This window comes from Numida meleagris, chromosome 9 (genome assembly GCF_002078875.1).
Source record: "Numida meleagris isolate 19003 breed g44 Domestic line chromosome 9, NumMel1.0, whole genome shotgun sequence".
NCBI classification, from domain to species: domain Eukaryota; kingdom Metazoa; phylum Chordata; class Aves; order Galliformes; family Numididae; genus Numida; species Numida meleagris.
In genome coordinates, this window is record NC_034417.1 from 8,236,451 (window position 1) to 8,256,857 (window position 20,407).

Below are 20,407 nucleotides of genomic sequence, written 5' to 3' on the forward strand. Positions count from 1 at the left end.
GCCGGGGGTGCTGCCCGTCGGGGCGCGGCCGTGCGGCGCTGCGGGGTCAGGGCGGGGTCCGACCGGGATCCGCGGGGCGTCGGGGCGTCCTTTGCCGTGCGGAGCGGCGTTCGGTGCAGCCTCGCCTCTGGGATGACACTGCGCCTTCAGACGGCGTGCGGCGGCGGCGGCGGCGGCGCGTGCGCTTCCTCCAGGGGCTGCTCGGTCTGCAGACCTCCGCGGGCTGCTCGCTCTGTGTCCGCAGCGTCCCAGCGGCCCGTGCCCCCGCGGGTCCTCCCCACGCGTCGGCACCGCGGCTCGGCCTGAGAGCTGGGGGCGGCTGGGCTGCTGTCCGTCCAGCGCTTTGTTTCCATTGCTCGGCCGCACCTGGTGCAGAACGGCTGGGAGAAGTGGCAGGCGCAGCGGGATGGAGCACGGGGTCACCGGCCCCGAACACGTCAAACCCTCCAATAGCTTTTTCGGGAAGCTGGCGAAGTCCACGTGCGGCCCTCTGAAAGCCATCGAGGTCCGCAGCCACCTGTGCGACACTCCTAACTCATCCCCGAGGTGCACGGCCCACATCACACTGAGTGTCTATGGGCGTCTCCGTTCCGTGTCTCGTGGACGTGTATCTCTATTAACTTTTTGCAAAAAGGGAAGAAAATTCAGGTCAAAAGAGCAACGGAGCTGCGGGGTTGTTCCGAAGCACTCGGCGGTGCACAGCTCTATAAGGAGTTACTTTGGGAAGTTAGTCTTGATTCCCTCTCTGTGGATGTTCTTACTATGACGGTGAGGTAAAATCTCTCACGAGGAGTTAATCAGAAGTACTCGTCTTCCGTGTCAAACACTGACCTTGGGTTTGCTGCTCTGGCCAGCTGAGTTGCTCTGGGGCCGCACGGTGCAGGGCAGGGCACTGGGGCTGCAGGCAGCTGCAGGAGCACGTCCCTCCCTTCTGCTTTCCCCGAGCACGGCCATGGTGCTGCTCTGTCAGGTGTGGTTTCTCCACGAGTAGTGGCAACGGAGCTCACCCCGGGTTAAGTGACACAGATTGCGGATTTAAGGTCATAGTGCACAGAGGTGAAAAGAACAAAAAACTAAAACCAGTCCATCCTCCAGTAGTGGCTGTGCTGGATGACTGAGGACAGCAGGATTGCTCCCGTGCTTCCCTCTCGCACGAGGCTGTTCCTGTCCTCTTTAGAGCCATATGCAGGCACAGAAAGAGTGACTTTCACATCTCTTCTATTCTGGCAGGCACAGCCAGGATTGTCATTCAGGACAGCTCCTTAAAGCACCAGAGCTTCCAATAGAGCACCACACCCAGCACGTGGCATTGCTGGCAGGTGTGCCTCGCTGGTGGGTGCAGGACGGAATGCATTTGCGGCGCGGCGCTGCTGCCTGCGTGCTGTGTGTGTGTGTCTTGGAGCAGCACACTGCGGCCGCCTGCCCTTGCCCACCATCCACCATCCAGTCTGTGTGTGCTGGGCGTCACTGGTAGTGGCTAGGAAGATACATCAGTAATGGGGACCGCTGTGCAAAGGGGTTGTTGGCCTCTCCTGAGGTGTTTTCTGAGGGTGGCTGTCCAGGCTCAGTGATCACATAGCCAGCCTCGCTGCTCTGCATCGCTGTAGTTAATCTGGACGTGTGAACTCAAGTTGGAGGGCTGGCAAAGCTAATTGTGAGTAATGGCCTGAGCTGTGCTGCGCTGTGCATTGCCGCTCCCAGCAGCGCCACGAATACAGGTTCTGCTGGGAGGCGTTAGCGTCAGTGTTGGGGCGCTCCGTGGGCTGTGTCCCTGGCATTCTTAGTGTGCGTAGTGCCCCTGGGCTGTGTTCTGTCGTCCCGCTGGAACGCTTTCAAAGGCAGATGAATAGTCCTGCTGTAAGGTAGTTTTTGAAAGTTATGAGACTTTGGGAACTGAGTGAAATCATAACGTGCTTCATTTTCATTCCTTTTTTCCCTGATTTGGGTTGTTCCTGCTTTGTGCTGTTTTCCTGCAGCCCACTGCTTTGCCCTCTCAAGGCGTTTCTGTGTCAGTTTTGCGTGGCCAGGTTCACCATATTTATTTATTTACCAACTCATTCATTCATTCACTTTGATCCCTGCTGCGACCCTCCCTTTCCAGTATCTTTCAGGTGAGCTCACCCAGTGTCAGTGACAGCAGCAGAAATGTCCCTTCTGAGCCTTCCAGGGAGCAGCACTCAGTCTCCCTGCAGACCACAGGCATGGGTGAGCGGAGCTCAGTAGCTGGCCCTCACTTCTGGTGGAGAAATGGTTCCATCTGAGGGTTTGTAGCATTGAGTTGACATAGGGAAGTGTTGGAGGGAACTGCGTGGAACAAAAATTCACAAGAATGCCTTTCTTGCTTACTGTGCTGTCTGCAGGCAGCTGCTTGGCTCTGAGGCCACGGCATTACAATAGCTGGTCTCCCACTTCAACGAGACTCATCGTTTGATCTCCGCAGAATTAGAGAAAGCATTTCTGCTATTGAAGTTGCTCATTGAGCGGGTTGAATTGGTTGAAGTCACAGAAGCATCCCGTATCACAAGATCTGGTTTTGGTGGTCTGTTCTTAATAGGATTAAAGGGATAAAAGCAAGACGTGTCAGTAAACCCAACCATGGGCAGTGTGGATGCTGAGGGCAGAGTGGCGCGGGGCCAGTGGCTGCAGGGTGCAGAGAAACCAGCACACAGCGTGTGCCCAAGGGACCCCACGTAACTCACATTTTGTGACTTCAGCTTATGTTTCTCGAATCCCCACACCTGTATGTGTCCAGGAGCACGCGTCCAGACGTTCCTCGTTGGGCTGTTTGATTTGTGTGCCAGAGGTGTGGAGGTTATGTCTGTCCCAGCTCTGTGCTCACTGGCGTGCAGCAGTGTTTGGTGCCGTGGCAGTCAGGCTTGACTCTGCAGCATTTGTACGGTGGGACCGGGGCCAAGCAGCGGCGTGGGGACAGGCTGCTGCCGGTCGGTCACGGCGGTGATGAAATCAAGCTATGTTCCATGTGCTATCTTCTGCTCTGCTCCTCTGTGGCAGGGAAGAACTTTGTATTTTCCCTGAGAAGTAGGTGGTTCTTGCTGCAGAAAGAGCAGTCTGGGTCAGAGTCAACCCATGTTTCTTGGAAATTTCCTTAATGTCTGCAACTTTCACTATTTCCTCTTCTGTCTTTTTGCTTAAGCTATTGCCATAGACTGTAGTCCCGCTCATGGTACACCACAGATGTATATTTTTGTCTTGGAGGGCGATGCTCCTAAGAATTTGAGTGCTTTAAATCTGTTCCAAAACTTTCAAGTAAGTGGGAAAGCATGCGAAGGCCCCCTGAGATGGAGCACCCAAGCTGTGCCGAACTCACAGGCTCTTTGTACAGTACTTCTTCCTCCCGCTGGCTTCACGTCTGAGCTGCATGCAGGATGGAGTCCGATGGGGTTGCTAAGAGCCCGTTTACCAGCGCTAGCAGGAAGGCTTCCAGGGACTTTATGGGCAGAGCCCGGTGCCAGGCCCGAGCTTTGTGTTAGCCTTTGCTTGGGACTGCATCATTTCCTCCGTGTTCTCGGAATGACTTGGCTTTGCTTAACCCTGGCTTTGCTTAACTCTGATCCTCTACAAAGCTTTATCTTTACTGGTGTGAGTAATCCTATTGCTTAATTTTATGCTTTGAAATCAAGCCTGTACATCTGCAAGGCTTTGACCTTCTATTTCCTCTTATTGCCGAGAAATAATTTTGCCATCGTTTGCCTGCCCAGAATAATTTGTGCGGGAACACAAAGGGAAACATGTCATTGGGATGCTCACCCACCAAGCTCTTGGTGTTAAGCTCTGCGTATGCAGTGTTGCACTAAGTTATCACCTGCTTAAAGCCCAGTTTTAACGTTTAATAGCAAGAGCATATTTTCAGGAGGAACTTCTGTGTTCCGGGCTCCTCACCATCTCGGGGAGGTAGCGGGGCTGCCCATGTCCTCAGCATTGCCCTCTCCCCCAACCTTCTGCAGGCAACAGCCCGACGTGCAGTGCTGGGCGAGGTGGGTCACCTGAGCTCCCCAGCATTGCACTGTTTTCCTTATTGGCATGGATTTGATTTCTTTGTCTGCTTAGTGAGGGACAATAGCAAGTGCTGTTGGAGACGTTCTTTGAGTAACTGTGGCATGGAGCTCCTCCAGGCTGGGGTAAAGCTTCTTAAAGTGTTAGGGGAAAAGGAGATAAAAAGAGGATGAGCAGATATCAGTGAGAGGTCACCACAGTGGTGGTAGGTCTGAGGGAACAGTATCAGGACTGAGCTGGAGGACAAGCAGTCAAGATCATTCAGGTATGGTTGCCCGTAAAGCTCTCAGGTTAATTCACATCAAATAAAATCTGCCACCAGTAATTAACAGGATAATTGGCTTGCTGAGTTTACTTTGCTCAGATGAGACAACGGAGATGGCTGAGAGCAGACTCTTCCAGGCTGCTTATGCTTTGGTGTGATGAGAGTCTTGTTTTTAAAATTAAATATAAAGGCTAAAGCAGCACTGCTTTAAAGAGCTCTCATTCGCTCTTTATAGCAAGTAGTTAACACAGAGGGAAAATATGACTTGTCGGGTAAAGTTTCGTAAGATTGCTGTGTGGTTAGATGCAGACTGCATGCTTCTAGCCTAGTTCTAAATATAGAAAAGATACTTATTTGAGGGATTTGCATCCCCATATGGTCTTTTGTAAATGGCTGTGAAAAATCATGAAATCTTGCTGCTGTTACTCGCAGTGCCTTTGAATTCTTCCATTTGATTATCACAAGCCGAGAGAATTTTGCAATTGCTCAGTGGTTGATGGGAGGACACTTTGTAGAGCTGGAGAGAGAAACTAAAGTATTATGGGTCGGCCTAACAATGAGGGAATTCATTGCCCCAGCATGGCATGTCACACGTTACCCTGCAGACTCCATGGGTTATTCATACATATCTTTAAAGCAGATGACCTCAGCTGTTTTGCTGAGATTCTCAAGTTGCCTTATGAGTTACTGTGCAGCAAGACAAGAGAGACAGAAAGATTTTCCATGGAGGTTAAGCCTGTTTTGCTTGGAAAGGAAACAACTGCCTTGGAAAGTGCTGAAAATCTGTGTCACAAGAGATACAAGATGGAAATAGATGTTCTAGAATATGTGTACGTTAAAGTAAGTAGAATATGTTTGGTTGTTTTCTCGGTTTTAACAGAGGCGAAGACTGTCGCTCTGATCATGTAATAGCTTATTAATAAGAGTTTAAAGCAAATAGAGTTTTGGTTTATGATCTGGAGATATATAGGGAAGACTATTTTCAAACATTTCAGACAATGATTTCATTGTTTATGACACTGTCTCCTTTAGAAGAGTCTTACATGAGGAGTACTAGCAGAATTTGCTCAAATTTGATGTCAGAGTGCACCTCTTTGTTCTAACAGCCATATCACTGAAACCCGAGGGCGATGTCAGGGATGTGCGAACGGTCAGCTATCAGTGTTAGCAGGGGAAAGTAGTGGAGTACACCTTTTTCTAAGGCTAAGTGCACAAATCTAAGCTGTGGTGAACGGCTTTGATTTGTCTCCTCTCTCTGACACAGCGTTGTTGTTTGCCAGAGCTCTCCATGCTGACCGAGGCGGGCAGTGGTGCTGGCGGTGCCGGGCCATACGGCAGTGGCTGCCCCAGAGCTTCCTCTGGGCTCTCCCTGGGCAGGCAGAAAGGCCGCGGTTCCCTCTGAGCACATCTCGGCCCCGCCGCGGCTGTTGGCCCCAGTTCTGCTTTCGGCTTCCCCAGCCCCGGTGGAGGATGTCTGGCAGGCGTCACCCTGCCCGCTGTCTCTGTGCTAAAACTTGTTCAGGTTGCTCACGCCGTTTCTAGTTCCTTGCATGAGGACTTGCTGTTAATTACCTATGGAACGATGGTGAGACTAAATATGGCTCCGTTAATGGGCTCACTGACGTCAGGTTGTGTTACGGTGTTGCAGCGAGGTTTTGGTGGTGTAGACTTGGCTGTAATGGCTGAATTCTGCTCTGAGTTAGCTGAGTAAAACTGGTTTTCCCTGAGTAAATTGGGCCAAGGCAGTCAAAGCTCTCTTTTAATATAATTGCATCTCAAGCTGGAGCTTCTGTACAGTTTAACTAAAATAACCAGTTGCACACTAACTTAATGCGGTGGTTTGCAGTCATTCATTTTGGGTTTTTAGAACACCCAGCAGGTATTGTACTTTTTGTGTGACTTTTTGTCAAGTGAAACCAGAAGGACTGTTTGGACTTGATCCAACTTTACAGAAAAGTACTCAGAAAAGTACAGCCTTGCCTACTGTCAGCGTTTATACCAGATGTCTTTCCTTCCATTTTTTGCTGTCTGGCTCACAGGTAAGTCAGCAGTTGTCTGTGCTCTAGATGCCTTCCGGACCCAAATATTCACCTGTCTGTGCCGCTGTGTGCCAGGTGATCAGCCACGGCCGTGCTGCTTTTTTCTCAATAACTCCTTGTCTCAAACTCCAGTGCTGCAGCACAGCACGGCTCAGTGCATCTGCCTCATCAATGCAAGCCTTTATTTCTCCTTCCTGTCTAAGGGAGTGCTAGATACACCAAATAATCTCATCCCAGAGATGCAGATGGCTCTCTGCTGAAGCACTGACACTGAGACAAAAGACAACGCTTCCTCTCTCAGTGCCTATGAACCTAAAATGGGCAACCAGCTGCAACCAGCGCTGGGAGCTCCAGCTTCCCTCGGCACAGCTTGGGTCGTGCGGCGCATTGCACAAAATGGTGTGGTTGTCCTGCCTGCCGTAGGTGAGCCTTCCAGGAGCTTTGGGCAAAATCACTGAAAAATGCTTCTGTAAGATAGTACATCCATGTAAGAACTCGAGGAACTGAAATCAGTGTCATGTAAAAGTAATCGTGTAAAGATCTGTAAGAGACGTGATGGTCTTCCATGGTCTGGAGACAAGCGTGACGTCATGCAGCCTTTTCCTCATATTCTTTCTTCAGTGGAACTTGTTTCATTAGCTTAGTATTCAGGGGATGGCTGTAGTTTTTCATTTGCCCTTAATTTTTTCGTGGCCGCTATTCTGCAACTCTCTGACGTAACTCTAGCGTGTTTTTCAGGTTGAATGTGCTAGGAGGTACTTTGGGGCAGTTTTGTAATTAATTTCTTTTTGAAATCACCAGCTTATAATTCTGTATTGGCCTTCATTTTGACGGCAGAGGTTGAGACACACTGCACTGTGTACCCCGTTCTGTGGGTGTGAACCAACACTCGAGTTTTACCAGGTAGAACTTTACTCAGCACAGTTGGCTGTTGCTTAGCTGGGGACAGGCATCACGCCTCCAGTCGATGTTTTTGATGAGGTTATTGTGCTTATTCAAAAAGTTGGTTATACGTTTGTTTGTGCCTCAAGCGATGACTGAAACGTTCACGCTTCATTGGGAGCAGTGTGGCTGTGCTGGGCTTCGAGCGTCTGCGCGGACATTGCAAAATGTGTTTTAGCTTTGTGGAATTGGTAATACAACCTTAATTAAACCCTATCAGGAACATCATGTGGTCAGACTCAAAATATACCAAAGCAGGACTTCATGTGACTTCTCTGAGCTGTGTGGCGGTGTTCAGTCTGTGCTGCTGGCATCACAACTGAATAATGCACAGACCAAGAGTTCAGCAGCTGGCTGAAGATGGCTGCTGCTGGAGGATGGGAAGCCAGGTGTGGAAGGGGAGCTGGGGAACAAAGCAAGGGCTGGTAAATGCTGCTACTGCACGCAGCACCTTGGAGGGTTGTTTGAATGGGCAGCAGTTTGATAGCTAGTATGTTGTATGATATAGTAATGACTAATTATAAACCAAATCTTTCCCTATGACATTAAAGAGAAGGTCAAGTACAGTCAGCATGAAGTGTAGAAAGTAATGCTTTTAAAGATGAAGAACATTTTTTGATAGATTCACTATTTTTTGATAGATTTGACAGTGCAAAGCAAAGGTTTCATGGTTTGATATCACTCCCAGTGTGTGGATTTCCAGGGGGATCATGTTCTTTGGATTTCAGCAGAGATGTTGCTATAATTTTAATATTTAAAGAAAAAAAACCTTACATTTTAGTTTGGTGACCAGAATTGCCTGTAGTAGCATACATATGTAGCCTGGGTTTGGGATTTAGCTTTTTTTTGGCATCACTTCTAAGTAAGGCAAAGTTTCATGTAAATGTGAGTTGATGGACATTTTCCCAATGGCTAACGAGCAATTTTAAATTGTACTGCAGTGGTTCTTGGTGGGATACTCATAGCTCAGGCCCATTTTGTTTGTACCTTGTACCAAAGACACGCTTGACAAGGTAGGAGTTTTCACAAGTGACCGGGTCCTAAATACAAAGAATACTTTAAATAAATATTTAAAAATATTTTAAAATATATTTTAGAAAAGACCTTCAGTGGAAGCAGTTTCCCTGCATGCAGGAAAGGAAAGGGTGCAGTGTCTTACATGCTTAGCCCTGCGTGCTGCAGACACCAATCTGCCCCTCTGGTGCAGAGCCTTTCCCTAACCCCCAACCATCCCCTGACACAGCTCCATGCTGTCTGTTCCCTCAGGCCCTGTCACCACCCTCATAGAGCAGAGCTCAGCGCTGCCCTCCGCTCCCTGTGAGGAGCTGCAGCTGCCATAGGCCTCCCCTCAGCTCCTCTGCTCTGAGCAAGCGCAGGGACTCGGCCGCTCCTCACACACTGTGTCCTTAGACCCTCCTCCATCTTTGTAGGCCTCTTTGGTCGCTGGAGCTGTGGCAGAGTGGCAGTGACTCCCTGCTGCGGTGTGGCTGCTAGCTTGGGGCGATGGTTAGCGGAGAGGGAGATGCAGGCATAACACATTCACCTCTGCATACAATTACGTATTCATGTTTCAGCTTTTAGTTTCACCTGGAGCAACCTTCAGAAGAGCCTGCCCTGCTGATTAGCTCTGCAGTGAGGGAGCCAAGCTGCTACACTTGGTTTATATGCCCCAACTGTTACGTTGTTTTTTCTTAAATTCATCTCTGCAGTGATTGTGCTAGTTAAACACACAGAGACCTCTGGCAGTTATTGGTTTCATGGCTGTGCTGCTCTGTTCTTTGGAGTTCACTCTTCATTTGCTCTTGTTCTTGAGGAGAACCGCTGTTCTGTGGTATTTTTTTGCTGCTCTGGCCTGTCCCTGCGTTTGACCTTTACCAGCTCGGAGGTGTCTCAGAGGCCTGGTTAGACGACTGCAACGTTTGGTGGCATCACTTGATGTTGTTCACGACTCGTTTTCTACTTGTTTATCTCAGGATGAGTTTGTAAGTCACTCCCTGGGTGCATATTAATAGTCGCACAGCGGCCGCCTGCGGGCCCCAGGACTCCCATCTGCCATTCTGGTCCCGGGGGTACCATGCTGTCCCAGGGCTTTATGGTACGTTGTTTTTCCATCCCTTTCCTAGTTCTGCTTATGTAACCCTTAAAGATGATGTCGATCTATGGAGTTCAGTGAAAGCTGTATGTGAGAGCATCTCAGGATATCAGTGTAACTTTTCTATAGGAGGAAGTTTCAGCTTATTTAAGCTCAAAGACACATCTTAAAGTTCAGCGTTTTGAAATTGGCCTTAAAATGCATTACACTGCTGTTAGCAGAAGGAGCTGTTGGTCTGAATGATTCCTTCAGACTCCTGAGTTCACCAGTTTAGCAGTCCTTGGGTATATGGAAGGGCTGACTATGCAGAGTGTTACAAACAAACTGTGTGACGAGGCACCAGTGAGACTTGACCTTCTGTTTCATTTAATTTACTGATCTCATAAGGATATATAGCAGTAAAGTCCAATAAAAATTTAGAACTCTTTTCCTTATTTACTATCATAACTATGTGCGAGTAATGAGGTCTGAGAGAGAAGTGGTGATTTCCTAGCTATAAGGCAACAAAGAGCTGTTAGAATGCAGGACTGCTTATTCACCCTGCAAGCCTGGAATGAGAACTGCAGAAGTTTCAGGCAGAAGTATTTAGCTGAATTCTCTTTGACCCTTAAAAAATGTGCAAAATATGTTTTAGATGCAGAAGAAAATTGATTGTATATTAGTCAAGATATCTGCAGAGTTCAGCAGTTCTAAGAAACTCAGATATTAATAATAACTGAAAAGTTTGGGGAACCTTGGGGAGAGAAATTTCCTGTGAGTTAGAGATTTATGTGGTAGTCTTTTAGTCTTCCTATTAGAGAAATATCTTATGTGAGATTATTTGACATATAAAGCATTAATATAAATGGTCACTGATGTTCTCCCCACTATATATAATATTAATGTCTTTTTAAGCTAATACATAATAAATATTAGGTCCTAAACTGTACAAGAGGTATAGAAATGGCTGTTGCTGAGCAACGAGACAGGAAATACATTCCATGCCAAAAGAGTGCTACTACTGTTAAGAAGATCAATAATTTTTGTTGTGATTCTGTTGGAAAGTTAATTATGCCGTTTCCCTCAGGTCATAACAAGAATTTAGATGAGTTGCTCAGAGGTTTTGCATCCTGCTTGTCATGGAAGCGAAGTCCTTGGCTACTCTCTGATCCTTCCTGGTTACTTGCCATTTTTCTAACAGGACAGTAAAGTCTTGTCTTTCTTTTTGTACTGCAACCAGCGGCAATGCTTTGTTACTACAAATGCAGTGCTTCCTTGGGATTGCATCTGTATGGGAGGACTGCAAAAATCACACTGGTTTCAGCACTGGGAGAACTGGGACCTGCTGCTGCCTCCCGTGTTACTGATCAGGATCTCTGCATATGATCTAGGTCAAGTTAAGACTTGTGTTTAAGCCTGTTACTCACCTGGACATGCATCTGCTTGTGTTATTAGTACAAAAGAGAGAGTTTTTCCAAGTGCTTTTAGGCTCAGAATTGCCACCCGTGGTGTTGGCATGGTGAGATCAGTGTAAGGGAGAATGCAGGCTGAAAGCTAATTATTCCAAGAGCATCATCAATGGTTTTCAGACCAATCCTACCCAAGGACATTGCACAGCCTGGAAAATCCTATTCTACTAAGTAAGCATTTTCCATAGTTAAGTTCAGCTGTTTCACACAACCTTTCACAGCTTTTGGTCTGCCTTGTAGCTGTGCCTTGCTAACAGGCACTTTTCCTTTTCCTCCCTTAATGATGCAGACTGTTCTCTCCAGGTGGCCATGCTCAGAGCTAGCAACAGGCTCACGCTGCAGGAGTTTGGTCCAATTGGGCTGTTGCTATTCCATCACCTTCTTCAGCTCATTCTGCCAGTATCTCTTTGATCCAGACACTAACGAACTGCTTTGTTCCTACCCCAAAATAAGGTCATTCGTGAAGGAGGAAGAGGTAATGCCTGTCATAAGTTTTTCATGATTAGCACCTGAAAGCTGTGGGTTTTAAGGCTGTCTGTAGATGAAAAACTCGGTCATCTTTGCTAAAGTGAAAGCCATAGGAGATCAAGTATAAGGGCAGGTCTTAGAAGCTAGGGACGGCTTTGTTGGGTTGAAATTTCCCGTTTGTTTTTGTTAGGGTATAGATCACCTTGTGACGTCTTTCAGTGCATCTCAGAAGAGCTGCTAAGCTGGACAAATAGCTGTACCTCCTGCAATAATTGTGGTTATGCAAGGGAAGTGGAAATCTGACTGCTGAAGCCAATGCTGGGCTGCTTGCATTTCTAATTCTGTTCTGTCAGCAATGTCAATTTGTGCTTCAAGAGGTTAATATCTCAGAAGAGAAGCTTTGTGAGTCATATGGTCTCATTTGATAGATAATTGTTATAGTCTGCTGATTTGTTCATGTGATCTAGGATGAAATCATGAGGTATTAGAGAACGTAGCAATCTTCTATTATATTTTCTTATTATATGAAATTCTGATAATGCAGTGAAATTTCTGACCCGCCAGTGAGGAATGAAAACATGGCCTTGTCTTTTTGTTCTGCTGAGAACTCTCCCGGAGCCATCCTATCCATAGCCCTGCGTACTGCCTTGCAGCAGCCCACGCTGTCCTTCCAGCATGGAGCCTGGTGGTTCCGTCCGTCCGTGTGACTGTGCAGGTGATGGTGTTTGGCATCACTGCTGAGGCTGGAAGAGTCTAGGCAAGAAATTTAGTTTTGATATAACCCTGTTTATATGTATTCAGTTATTTCTTTTTCCTTTTGAATTCACAGCTATCTCATCAACGTGCTTCCTATTCATTCTGATGGTTTCTGAAGCTAGTTTAGAGTGAGCTACAGCCGTGTTTTCCTAAAACTTCATTCACTGCTTTTCCTTGAGTCAATCGAGCTGTTATCTCCCTATCAATGTTTTCATTCTAGTTCATCGAGCACAATTTCAGTAAAGTTACTTTGATTCTTGCTGTCATTTTTACTGCAATTTCAGTGTTATTTTTGGCTAGAATTTCCTCCCCTTTTCAGAAGATCAATTTGTAATTCATTGTCACTAGAAGTTTATCATGTTTTCATCTTATTTTAATGTAGGCATAAGCTTGCTTTTGTATGTCAGTAAGTGAGGATGAATATTAGGCATACCAGAGTAACACACTTCCCAGACAACCTTGGTCTTGTTTCCACCGGTGTCGGTTCTTTGCCTTCTGCTTAGGCTTGGAGCACATGAAAGGCTTTATGGCCATGGAATTTTACCATCAATGGATTATGCAAAAGATAGAATGAAAATCTGATTTTGCAAACCATTCTGCTAAGTTAGTGAGGTGAGAATGCTGAGAAATGATTCACCGCTTCTGGTTAGGACTATCTTTCTCTTTACTCCTACTTGCTCTTTTTACCAGGTGTTTCTTTGGCTGGGATTTTAGGCTAGGCAGTGATGCTACAGCTTAGTGCTCTTAGGGATGACTTTAGCATCTGTGAGGTTATGTCATGTGGAAGATTCAGCTGTCTCTAGTAACCCAGTTTCTATGGTGATCTGTTTTCTGCTTTCTCCCTCCTTTCTGTAGACAGTAGAAAATGTACAGTTTCGGCAGAATAAATTAGAGGTGCCTATTTCATTCTGGCATAGATCACATAATTAGAAACTGCTGTGCAACATTTGCTGCCTGAAGTTAAAGTTTGTGTCTTTCAAGGCTGCTGCCTTTTTAACACTGGAAAAACTTTGTGTGACCAGCCTGCTGGCCCTTCTATCTAGATGGTATTTGTAGCTTAGCTCTTCTGTATTACCTTTTCTTTGTGGTTTCCCATCAGAAATAGTGTAGGTGAGGAACTGCTGCTTTAGTTGAGGGAATAAAAAGTCATAAACATTGGACTAAGTGCAGTCCATGCACATTTTGTCTTCAGCTGTGACTGATAGGGTGGTGTCTTTGTGTTAAGCTGAGAAACTTCCCCAGCCTCCGGCGGGCTTTGGGGTTTCAGTTAAGAGAAGTTCTGCCAACAGGTGCTCTGGGATAGGTTGGGTGTATGTGCATCTGGTGTTACAGTGAATCTCTTGTTTGAAGAGCAAGTGAAGAGAAGGTGTTCTTTAGTGGAAACAGCAGAAGTGCATTTTTAAACCCTCATTTCATTCTTTGTCTGCTTTCACTCTATGAAGAGAACCAGGTTACTCATGGCATGCACCTGTCGGGAGGGGGAGCTTCCCAGATGGAGGGCTGCAAAGCATGGGAAGTGAGTTACCTTGTGAAGCTTGAAATACTTCCAGGCACCACAGTTTTGCTTTTGATAACTTTGTATATTCATTTATTGTGGGGTTGCTTTTCTTTTGAAAGCTCTCATAATCATTGCTATTCGTGTGGTTTCTCTGGACTCAGGAGAGGCATGACCAGGCTTAGGATGTTCCTAAGGGTGAGGGGGAAATCCAGCCCAGCTCTCAGTAACACTGCAACAAATACCAGCGCCGAAGTGACGGCACTGACCGCGCCTCGGAAAGGAGTGAGTGCACCTGATTTTGCAAGAAGAAATGCATGGGGCTCAGCCGCTGCCGCTCAGCAGTTTCATGTATTTCAAATGAGATGTCGAAGCCTGGTAATTAAAAGGGCTGCAGTATTTTTGCTGGAGTTAGCAGTGCTGCCCGGGGCAGTGCAGAGCGGTACCTGCCTGACTGCACCTGGGAGTGCGCTGCCACGCTCCTGCCCCAAAACAAGAAGGCAGCGCGAAGTTCTGTTGCAGATCTCAAATGGAAGGAAGCAGCTCCTTGTTTTGAATAGTTTCCTCCAGTTTCCTTTTGCTGATAACTAATTGAACACTCAGAACCATCTTAACTCTTTCAGGACCTTTTCTGTCAGTCTTGGCGGGGTTCTTAATGCACTCTCAAAAGAGAACTGGAAAGTACTGCAGCAGCTGGTGTCAGAATCACAGAAGTAGGAGGGGACCTTCAAGGGCCGTCTGGTCCAACTCCCCTGCAATGAACAGGGACACCGACAGCCCCATCAGGTGCTCAGAGCCCCGCCAGCCTGACCTTGAATGTTTCCAAGGATGGGCCAGTGCCTCGCCACCCTTATTGTTAAAAAATAGTCTTCCTTATACCCAGAATAAATCTCCTCTCTTTTAATTTGAAACTGTTACCCCTTGTCCTGTGACAGCAGACCCTAGTAAAGAGTCTGTCTCCTCCCTTCTTATAGCCCCCCTGTAGATACTGGGAGGCTGCTGGAACCTTCTCTTCTCCAGGCTGCACAGCCCCAGCTCCCTCAGCCTGTCCGCATAAGGGAGGTGTCCCATCCCTTGGGTTGTTTTTGTGGCCCTCCTCTGGACGTGGTCCAGCAGGTCCATGTCTCTCCTGTACTGAGTACTCCACAGCTCATTTTTTAATTTATTTTGGGTGTTGAACATGAGCAATAGGAAAATGGTGCTTTTTTATTTTTTTATTTTTTGACTTTTTTGTTTGGTTTGGCTTGTATTCAAGGATGTTTCCTAAAATCTGTCGTTAGGGATTGTTCGTGTCAGCTCACACCAAACGGAAGCCATCGAGATGAGCCATCCTTCTTTGTTGTGGCATTTCCATGACTTGGCATTGGAGAACACAGCCAGGCAGCTGCACGAGTTTGGCACACGTGTGACACTTGTAAGAGCCTGACAGAGAGCAGGCCCGCTCCTTTGGCTTGGGTGAAAACAATGGCAACTGGAATTAGACTTTTCTTCTCTATTATTTGGAGAGACTTTCAAACAAATCTTTCCAGTTTTTATCGTTAGGCGTTCTGGAGACAATTCATTTTGAACTTGCCCTGTTTTTAACTGCCATGAACTAACACATAATAACAGCTGTTACTGTACAATCTTATGCTGCAAATGCATTTACAATCTGCTCGGAAGAGCTACTCTTAAGTGATTTTTTGGTAGCCAAGTTTTTGACTTCTGTAAACACAAGTAGTTTATTTTATTGATTTTCAGCAATGAATGTGTGTCTTGGAACATTATTTTGCATAGGAAATGGCTTTTTCTTTCTGCAGAAAGGCAGTGAAGGCAACATGTATGTAGCCTTGTGTCAACAGAATAACTTAGTCACTTCCTCTGTGCTAACCAATTTATCTTTCGCTTAAACGTTTGGCTATAAACAGATGTATTTAAAAAAGGGGGAAAAAAAAGATTTTGGTATCATATATGTTGATGATTTATTGATATTGCTTCAAGAATTCACTGATCTTTTCCTGTTGTTTTTATATTGCAGTATGCGAGGGTTTGGATCCCTGACCCAGAGGAGGTCTGGAAGTCAGCAGAACTTCTGAAAGATTATAAACCTGGAGATAAAGTTCTTCAGCTTCGACTTGAAGAGGGCAAGGTAGGTCTGCATGTTAAATTCTCACTGATTGTTCGTGGGAGACTGATGTATCTAACACAGGAAGTGATGTTGTTAAACTAGAGCCCTATTTATATATGTGCAATTATTCTTGACCACAGATCTTGAGTCGTACTTTTTCTGTGACAAATTATGTTTATTTACAGAATTCCATTTTGCCTGATTTTTTTAAAAAACTAAGATAACAAAGATATTGGTTATATCCAGCTGTCTGAATTATTCAGTTGTATATATATTTTTTCTACCTATGCTGTTAAAGCTGTAACCCTGGTTGATACACCAGTGGGCCACAAGGAGAATAGTGCTGCAGAAAGAAATGGTGACTTTCAAGTTGAGCATAGCCATGAGAAAGTTAATATCGATAGGACGGGGCAAGGTTTGAGAGCGTTGCCAGAATGGTACGGTGTGCTGTGTAGGGAAGGGATGACATCTCTATGAAAAGATCACATCCTTGCGGTGAAGGCCTGTTTATTTTTTCTTATTCCATTTAAATGATTATTTAATGTTAGTGTATAATGGAAGTGGTCCTTCGGGTCTTCTCATAGAAAATAAAGATCTCCTGCAGTAGTTCAAAGATTTATTTTTAATTTCTTCTTACCAGTGGGCAGCTTACATGCTATTTTCAGATGGAGGTCTACATAATAATTAAGTAAAATGAGCAGATTATATGTATAGAATAGCTCCTAAGTTAAAACACTTTACTTGAATGAATTTCATTCTTTGACTCACTCATATTTCTGATATGGCAAACTGAGCACAACCTTTTCAATCAGACAAGATCAGTTTTGCTCCACCCTCCACATTCCAGACTGTGCAGCGATGCTGCACACTTGCATATTGAATGTGGTAGAATACTGATGTTTGCCAGTTAAGACACTTTGTACTGGGACAAGAGAATGCCAGGTAAATGAAGTATTGTTTCCTCCAGAGACAGATGCAATTAAAACATCTACACTAGAGATTAATTTGCATAAATCTGTGTAAATTATAAGTAGCGTTTTTTTCAATTTGTGTTTTCATAACATTCTTGTGCTTGTCAGCGTTCTTGTGTCTTGTTATTGTATGTAAAGCTGGCTGTAGGCTGATGGAAATTTATTTCCTCTGTCCTGCTCAAGAGGAAAATAATATGAAGAACTAATTAGATTTGTGATAAAACACATTTCAGTTTATTTAATAAAAAGATTTGGCAGCAAAAGCAAGGCATTTGTTTAAGTAATTGTTTAAAAAGATGAAATACATTTATTGTTGCCCATTGCGTGTAGAAAACCCCTTTGGGAACTTTTGGAGAACAAACTGCTAACCCAAATCACCAGACAATGTAATTGTTATCTTGTGTTTTTATACCTTGTGAATGTTTTGCTGGGAAGAATGGTGGGAGGGATTGAATGAAGAGGTGTAAGCAACAATTCCTTCAACGTGTGATTCCATTTGATTTTCAGGACCTAGAATATTGCCTCGATCCGAAGACCAAGGAACTTCCCCCCTTGCGAAACCCTGACATCCTCGTTGGTGAAAATGACCTCACTGCGCTCAGTTATCTCCACGAACCTGCTGTTCTACACAACCTCAAAGTTCGATTTATAGACTCTAAACTCATTTATACCTATTGTGGCAAGTACTGTCTTTTTTTATCCTGTAATCTTCACAGAGACTTCAGTAGACAGGAAAAGTTTATTATTGAAATGTGTACTTTTAACTTAATGATGGGGTAGGTTGGGCTATTCTTGTGAAAGTCCCCGTGTTTGTGGTCAGTGAGTGCATCAAGTAGGCTTGAAAGTATTAAGGCTTAGAGAAAATTGACTTTACTTGATGTTCCTCTAGCTTCCCAGTAAACTCTGTTTATATAATTTGTATTCAACGATTTTAGCCATGGGATTCCTTGCTGACTGTTGTTCCCCTAGGCATGCGTAGGTAGGCATTGGCTGGAGGAGAGCTTCACACGCTGCAGATGTAGGAGTTTAGCCTTGCTGCTTGATGGATTTATTGCTTCCTGCCTTTGATTGCCTCCATCTGTATTGAGCTGCCATACCTTTGTACTGAAGATATCCCTTTATTTTCCTTTTTGTGTTTTCCAGTCAGTGGAACTATGAGAGTGCATTTGTAACAGTGCATGAGCTGATGCTTGTCTATTCACAGTCATGAACAGTGTGAAGTTTAAAAATACCTTTTAGATCACAGTAGAGGTTACCTAAAGCTGTAATGCCTGTAATATTTTCAGACAGCCAAACTGCGGGGAAGTTACTTCAACAAGCACTTCATTGTAGGGACAAAATTGCAGCTGAGTTGTCTGTTTTAAGGATGCACTGAGAGATAGTTTAGGCTTAATGATTTTGGGCTTGCGTGCACATGTTTCTTTTAAATTTTAGTTTTTAGTCAAAACACATTTTTAACTTCTTAATATAAGCTTTCATTATTTTCAGTCTGATAACTTTTCAAATATTTCTTTAGTTTGCTTGTATTTTGGACATTGTGGTAGTGCATAGGAAACAGTTTAAGTCATTAGGCTTTGTTGTTGTTGTTTTTTTAACATTTTGGTCTGAGTGAAAGAAAACATAATATGATGATGTGATTCCTGGAAGTGAGATACTAAAAATTTCCTTCTTGTGATTGTCTGATTAAAACAAAGACACATTCTTCCAGTACATGTAGTTAAATTACTGTTTGCATATTCATCAGAGCTCAGTTTATGCCAGCAGAAAACATGCCCCATGATTTCTTTTTAAATACACAATTTAACTTTGTTTCTAATCAAATGTTTGTAGGACAGTTCCAGTTCTTGTTACTGCATGCCAGAGGATATTGAGCCTTCTTGATGTTACCATACATTGGACTTGCTGTTCATGATTTCATTGTGCTTTGTCCCTCTTTGCAGGCAGTAGAGTAGGCTTTCACAAGGCTGTGGATGTCATGTTGCAGGATGGCCTTTGAGGGATAGCAGCAAATCGTGGCTGCTGGTATCTGAAGTAGAAATTTCTATTTTGCATTATAAGGCCTTGTCCTGTCCTGGTCTGCAGGTGGAACGTGCCACGAGTCAGATTTTCCTGTTCTGGACATTGTTACATCTCCACCATGATGAAGGGTGTGGAGAACAACGGCAAGCAGCATGTTAGGCACTTGATGATGGCCAGAGCACAGGCATTAGTGTCGTGCCATCTTTTGCTCATGCCAGCTGTTCCTAATCTGTGGGAGCCCAGCAGAATGCTGGCATCTGTTCCCAGTCCTGCTCTGAGCAGCGTCCGGACCATGGGGGCCTGAATCAGACTTTGCCTCCTTCTGCTTGCTGGCAGCCTTCATTCCCGTAGGTGTGGGAGATGATACGTACCTGTGTCTCATCCTGTCACACAGAGCGTGACCACAGGCACCAGATGATTTAGGCTAGAAGGGACCTCTGGGAGTCTTCCAGGAAGACTTCCCTTCTTACAAACAGATCTGATGAGAATGGGTTGCTCGGGGCTTTGACCAGTCAAAGTATCTGAGGGTTGGAGTATCTCCAGTGGTGGAGACCCTGCAGCCACTCTGGGCAGCCCCTTCTGAGGGTACGTTTTAATCCCCAGACTTCTCAGCTCTGCTGTCTTGGACAGAGCCCACATTTCTGTCCCTAGTGTCCCCGTGGCAAAGCTCCTGGTGGGGGAGTGTTCAGTGAAAGGGCGACTCGACCTTGTAAATAGTTTCCAGTTTATGAGTGTAGTGTCTGCAAGTACAGCCATGCCTGTCCTGTGAGACAGTCTGCCCGGTTTGTGTTTTGTTTGCTTGTAAACATGGATTATGTTTAGCATCCTGTGACAGGCTTTCTAAAGGAGTGTGTTGCCTGCTGGTTTTGTTTTGCTGTTTGAGAAGACAAGTTGTTTTTATGCTTGTCCTAGTGCTGCTTTAGGTGTGGGTTTGGCCGATGTTACATAGTTTCTCCTAAGACTGGAGAGCTTTTAGCAGCTCATGGAGTTCAGTGATTTGGGATTGCTGAGCTTGATCAGCCCTTCTGCTCCCCAGTACCAAGTGATGCTTCTGTGAGACGCATGGTGGGTGAGGTAGAAATATGTGGACTGGGCACTGTGGGAGTTTCAGCTGGTCACAGTGCAGGTGAGTGAGTTCTTACACCAGCTGATGAACCAAAGAGTACGGTGTGCTGTGCGTTTGTTGTCTTGGATGGTGGGCATATAGACATTATGCTGTACACCAAGTAAAATAAAGCCTTTGAAAACCTGATCCTTTGGCCAAGGACAGTCACTTTCCAAATCACTATCCGTTTCTGTCCTTAGCATATGTTATTTCCCCTCTTCAGAAGATCATTGTCTTGGAGTTCTGCCTGTTAAAGTAATTGTATATGCCTCCTTATTCTGGTTCTGGCATTAGCCAGGTTAGGTTAAATACTCGGTGAAGGTGATTTGAGCTCACCCAGTTGATTTAGCCCAAAGGAGATTAAAAAATGCTTTAATCCACCAAGAGAATTATGGTAACGCTATCCTCAACCAGCAGAACTAGATTGGGAATGGATGAATTTCCATGGCCCTAGCAATTAATTCAGTTTTTCTTTTCTTAGCGTGATAAGTTGAATGGATATTAAATTCTTTACAATTTCACTTTGAGGTAACCCAGACTTTTAAACTGAAGAACTCCCGATTTCTTAATTTCAAGGCAGCCTGTCACCAGAAATCCAGAGCTGATTTATTGTTTTGTTTTACTGTTGAGAGTATGGAATGAAGAATTAATGAAGAAAGCTGAAGGGTTACAAGGGAAAATCTGAC

At 45.2% G+C, this 20,407-nt stretch overlaps 1 protein-coding gene across 1 annotated transcript in view; it reads left to right on the forward strand.

The window, feature by feature from the left end:
- MYO5A (myosin VA) overlaps window positions 407-20,407 on the forward strand; it is a 95,569-nt gene continuing 75,568 nt past the window's right edge. Inside the window, exons 1-3 of the mRNA XM_021407510.1 lie at window positions 407-607; window positions 15,537-15,647; window positions 17,105-17,276. Coding sequence (XP_021263185.1) covers window positions 407-607; window positions 15,537-15,647; window positions 17,105-17,276 — 484 coding nt within the window. The remainder of the gene's footprint in view (window positions 608-15,536; window positions 15,648-17,104; window positions 17,277-20,407) is intronic.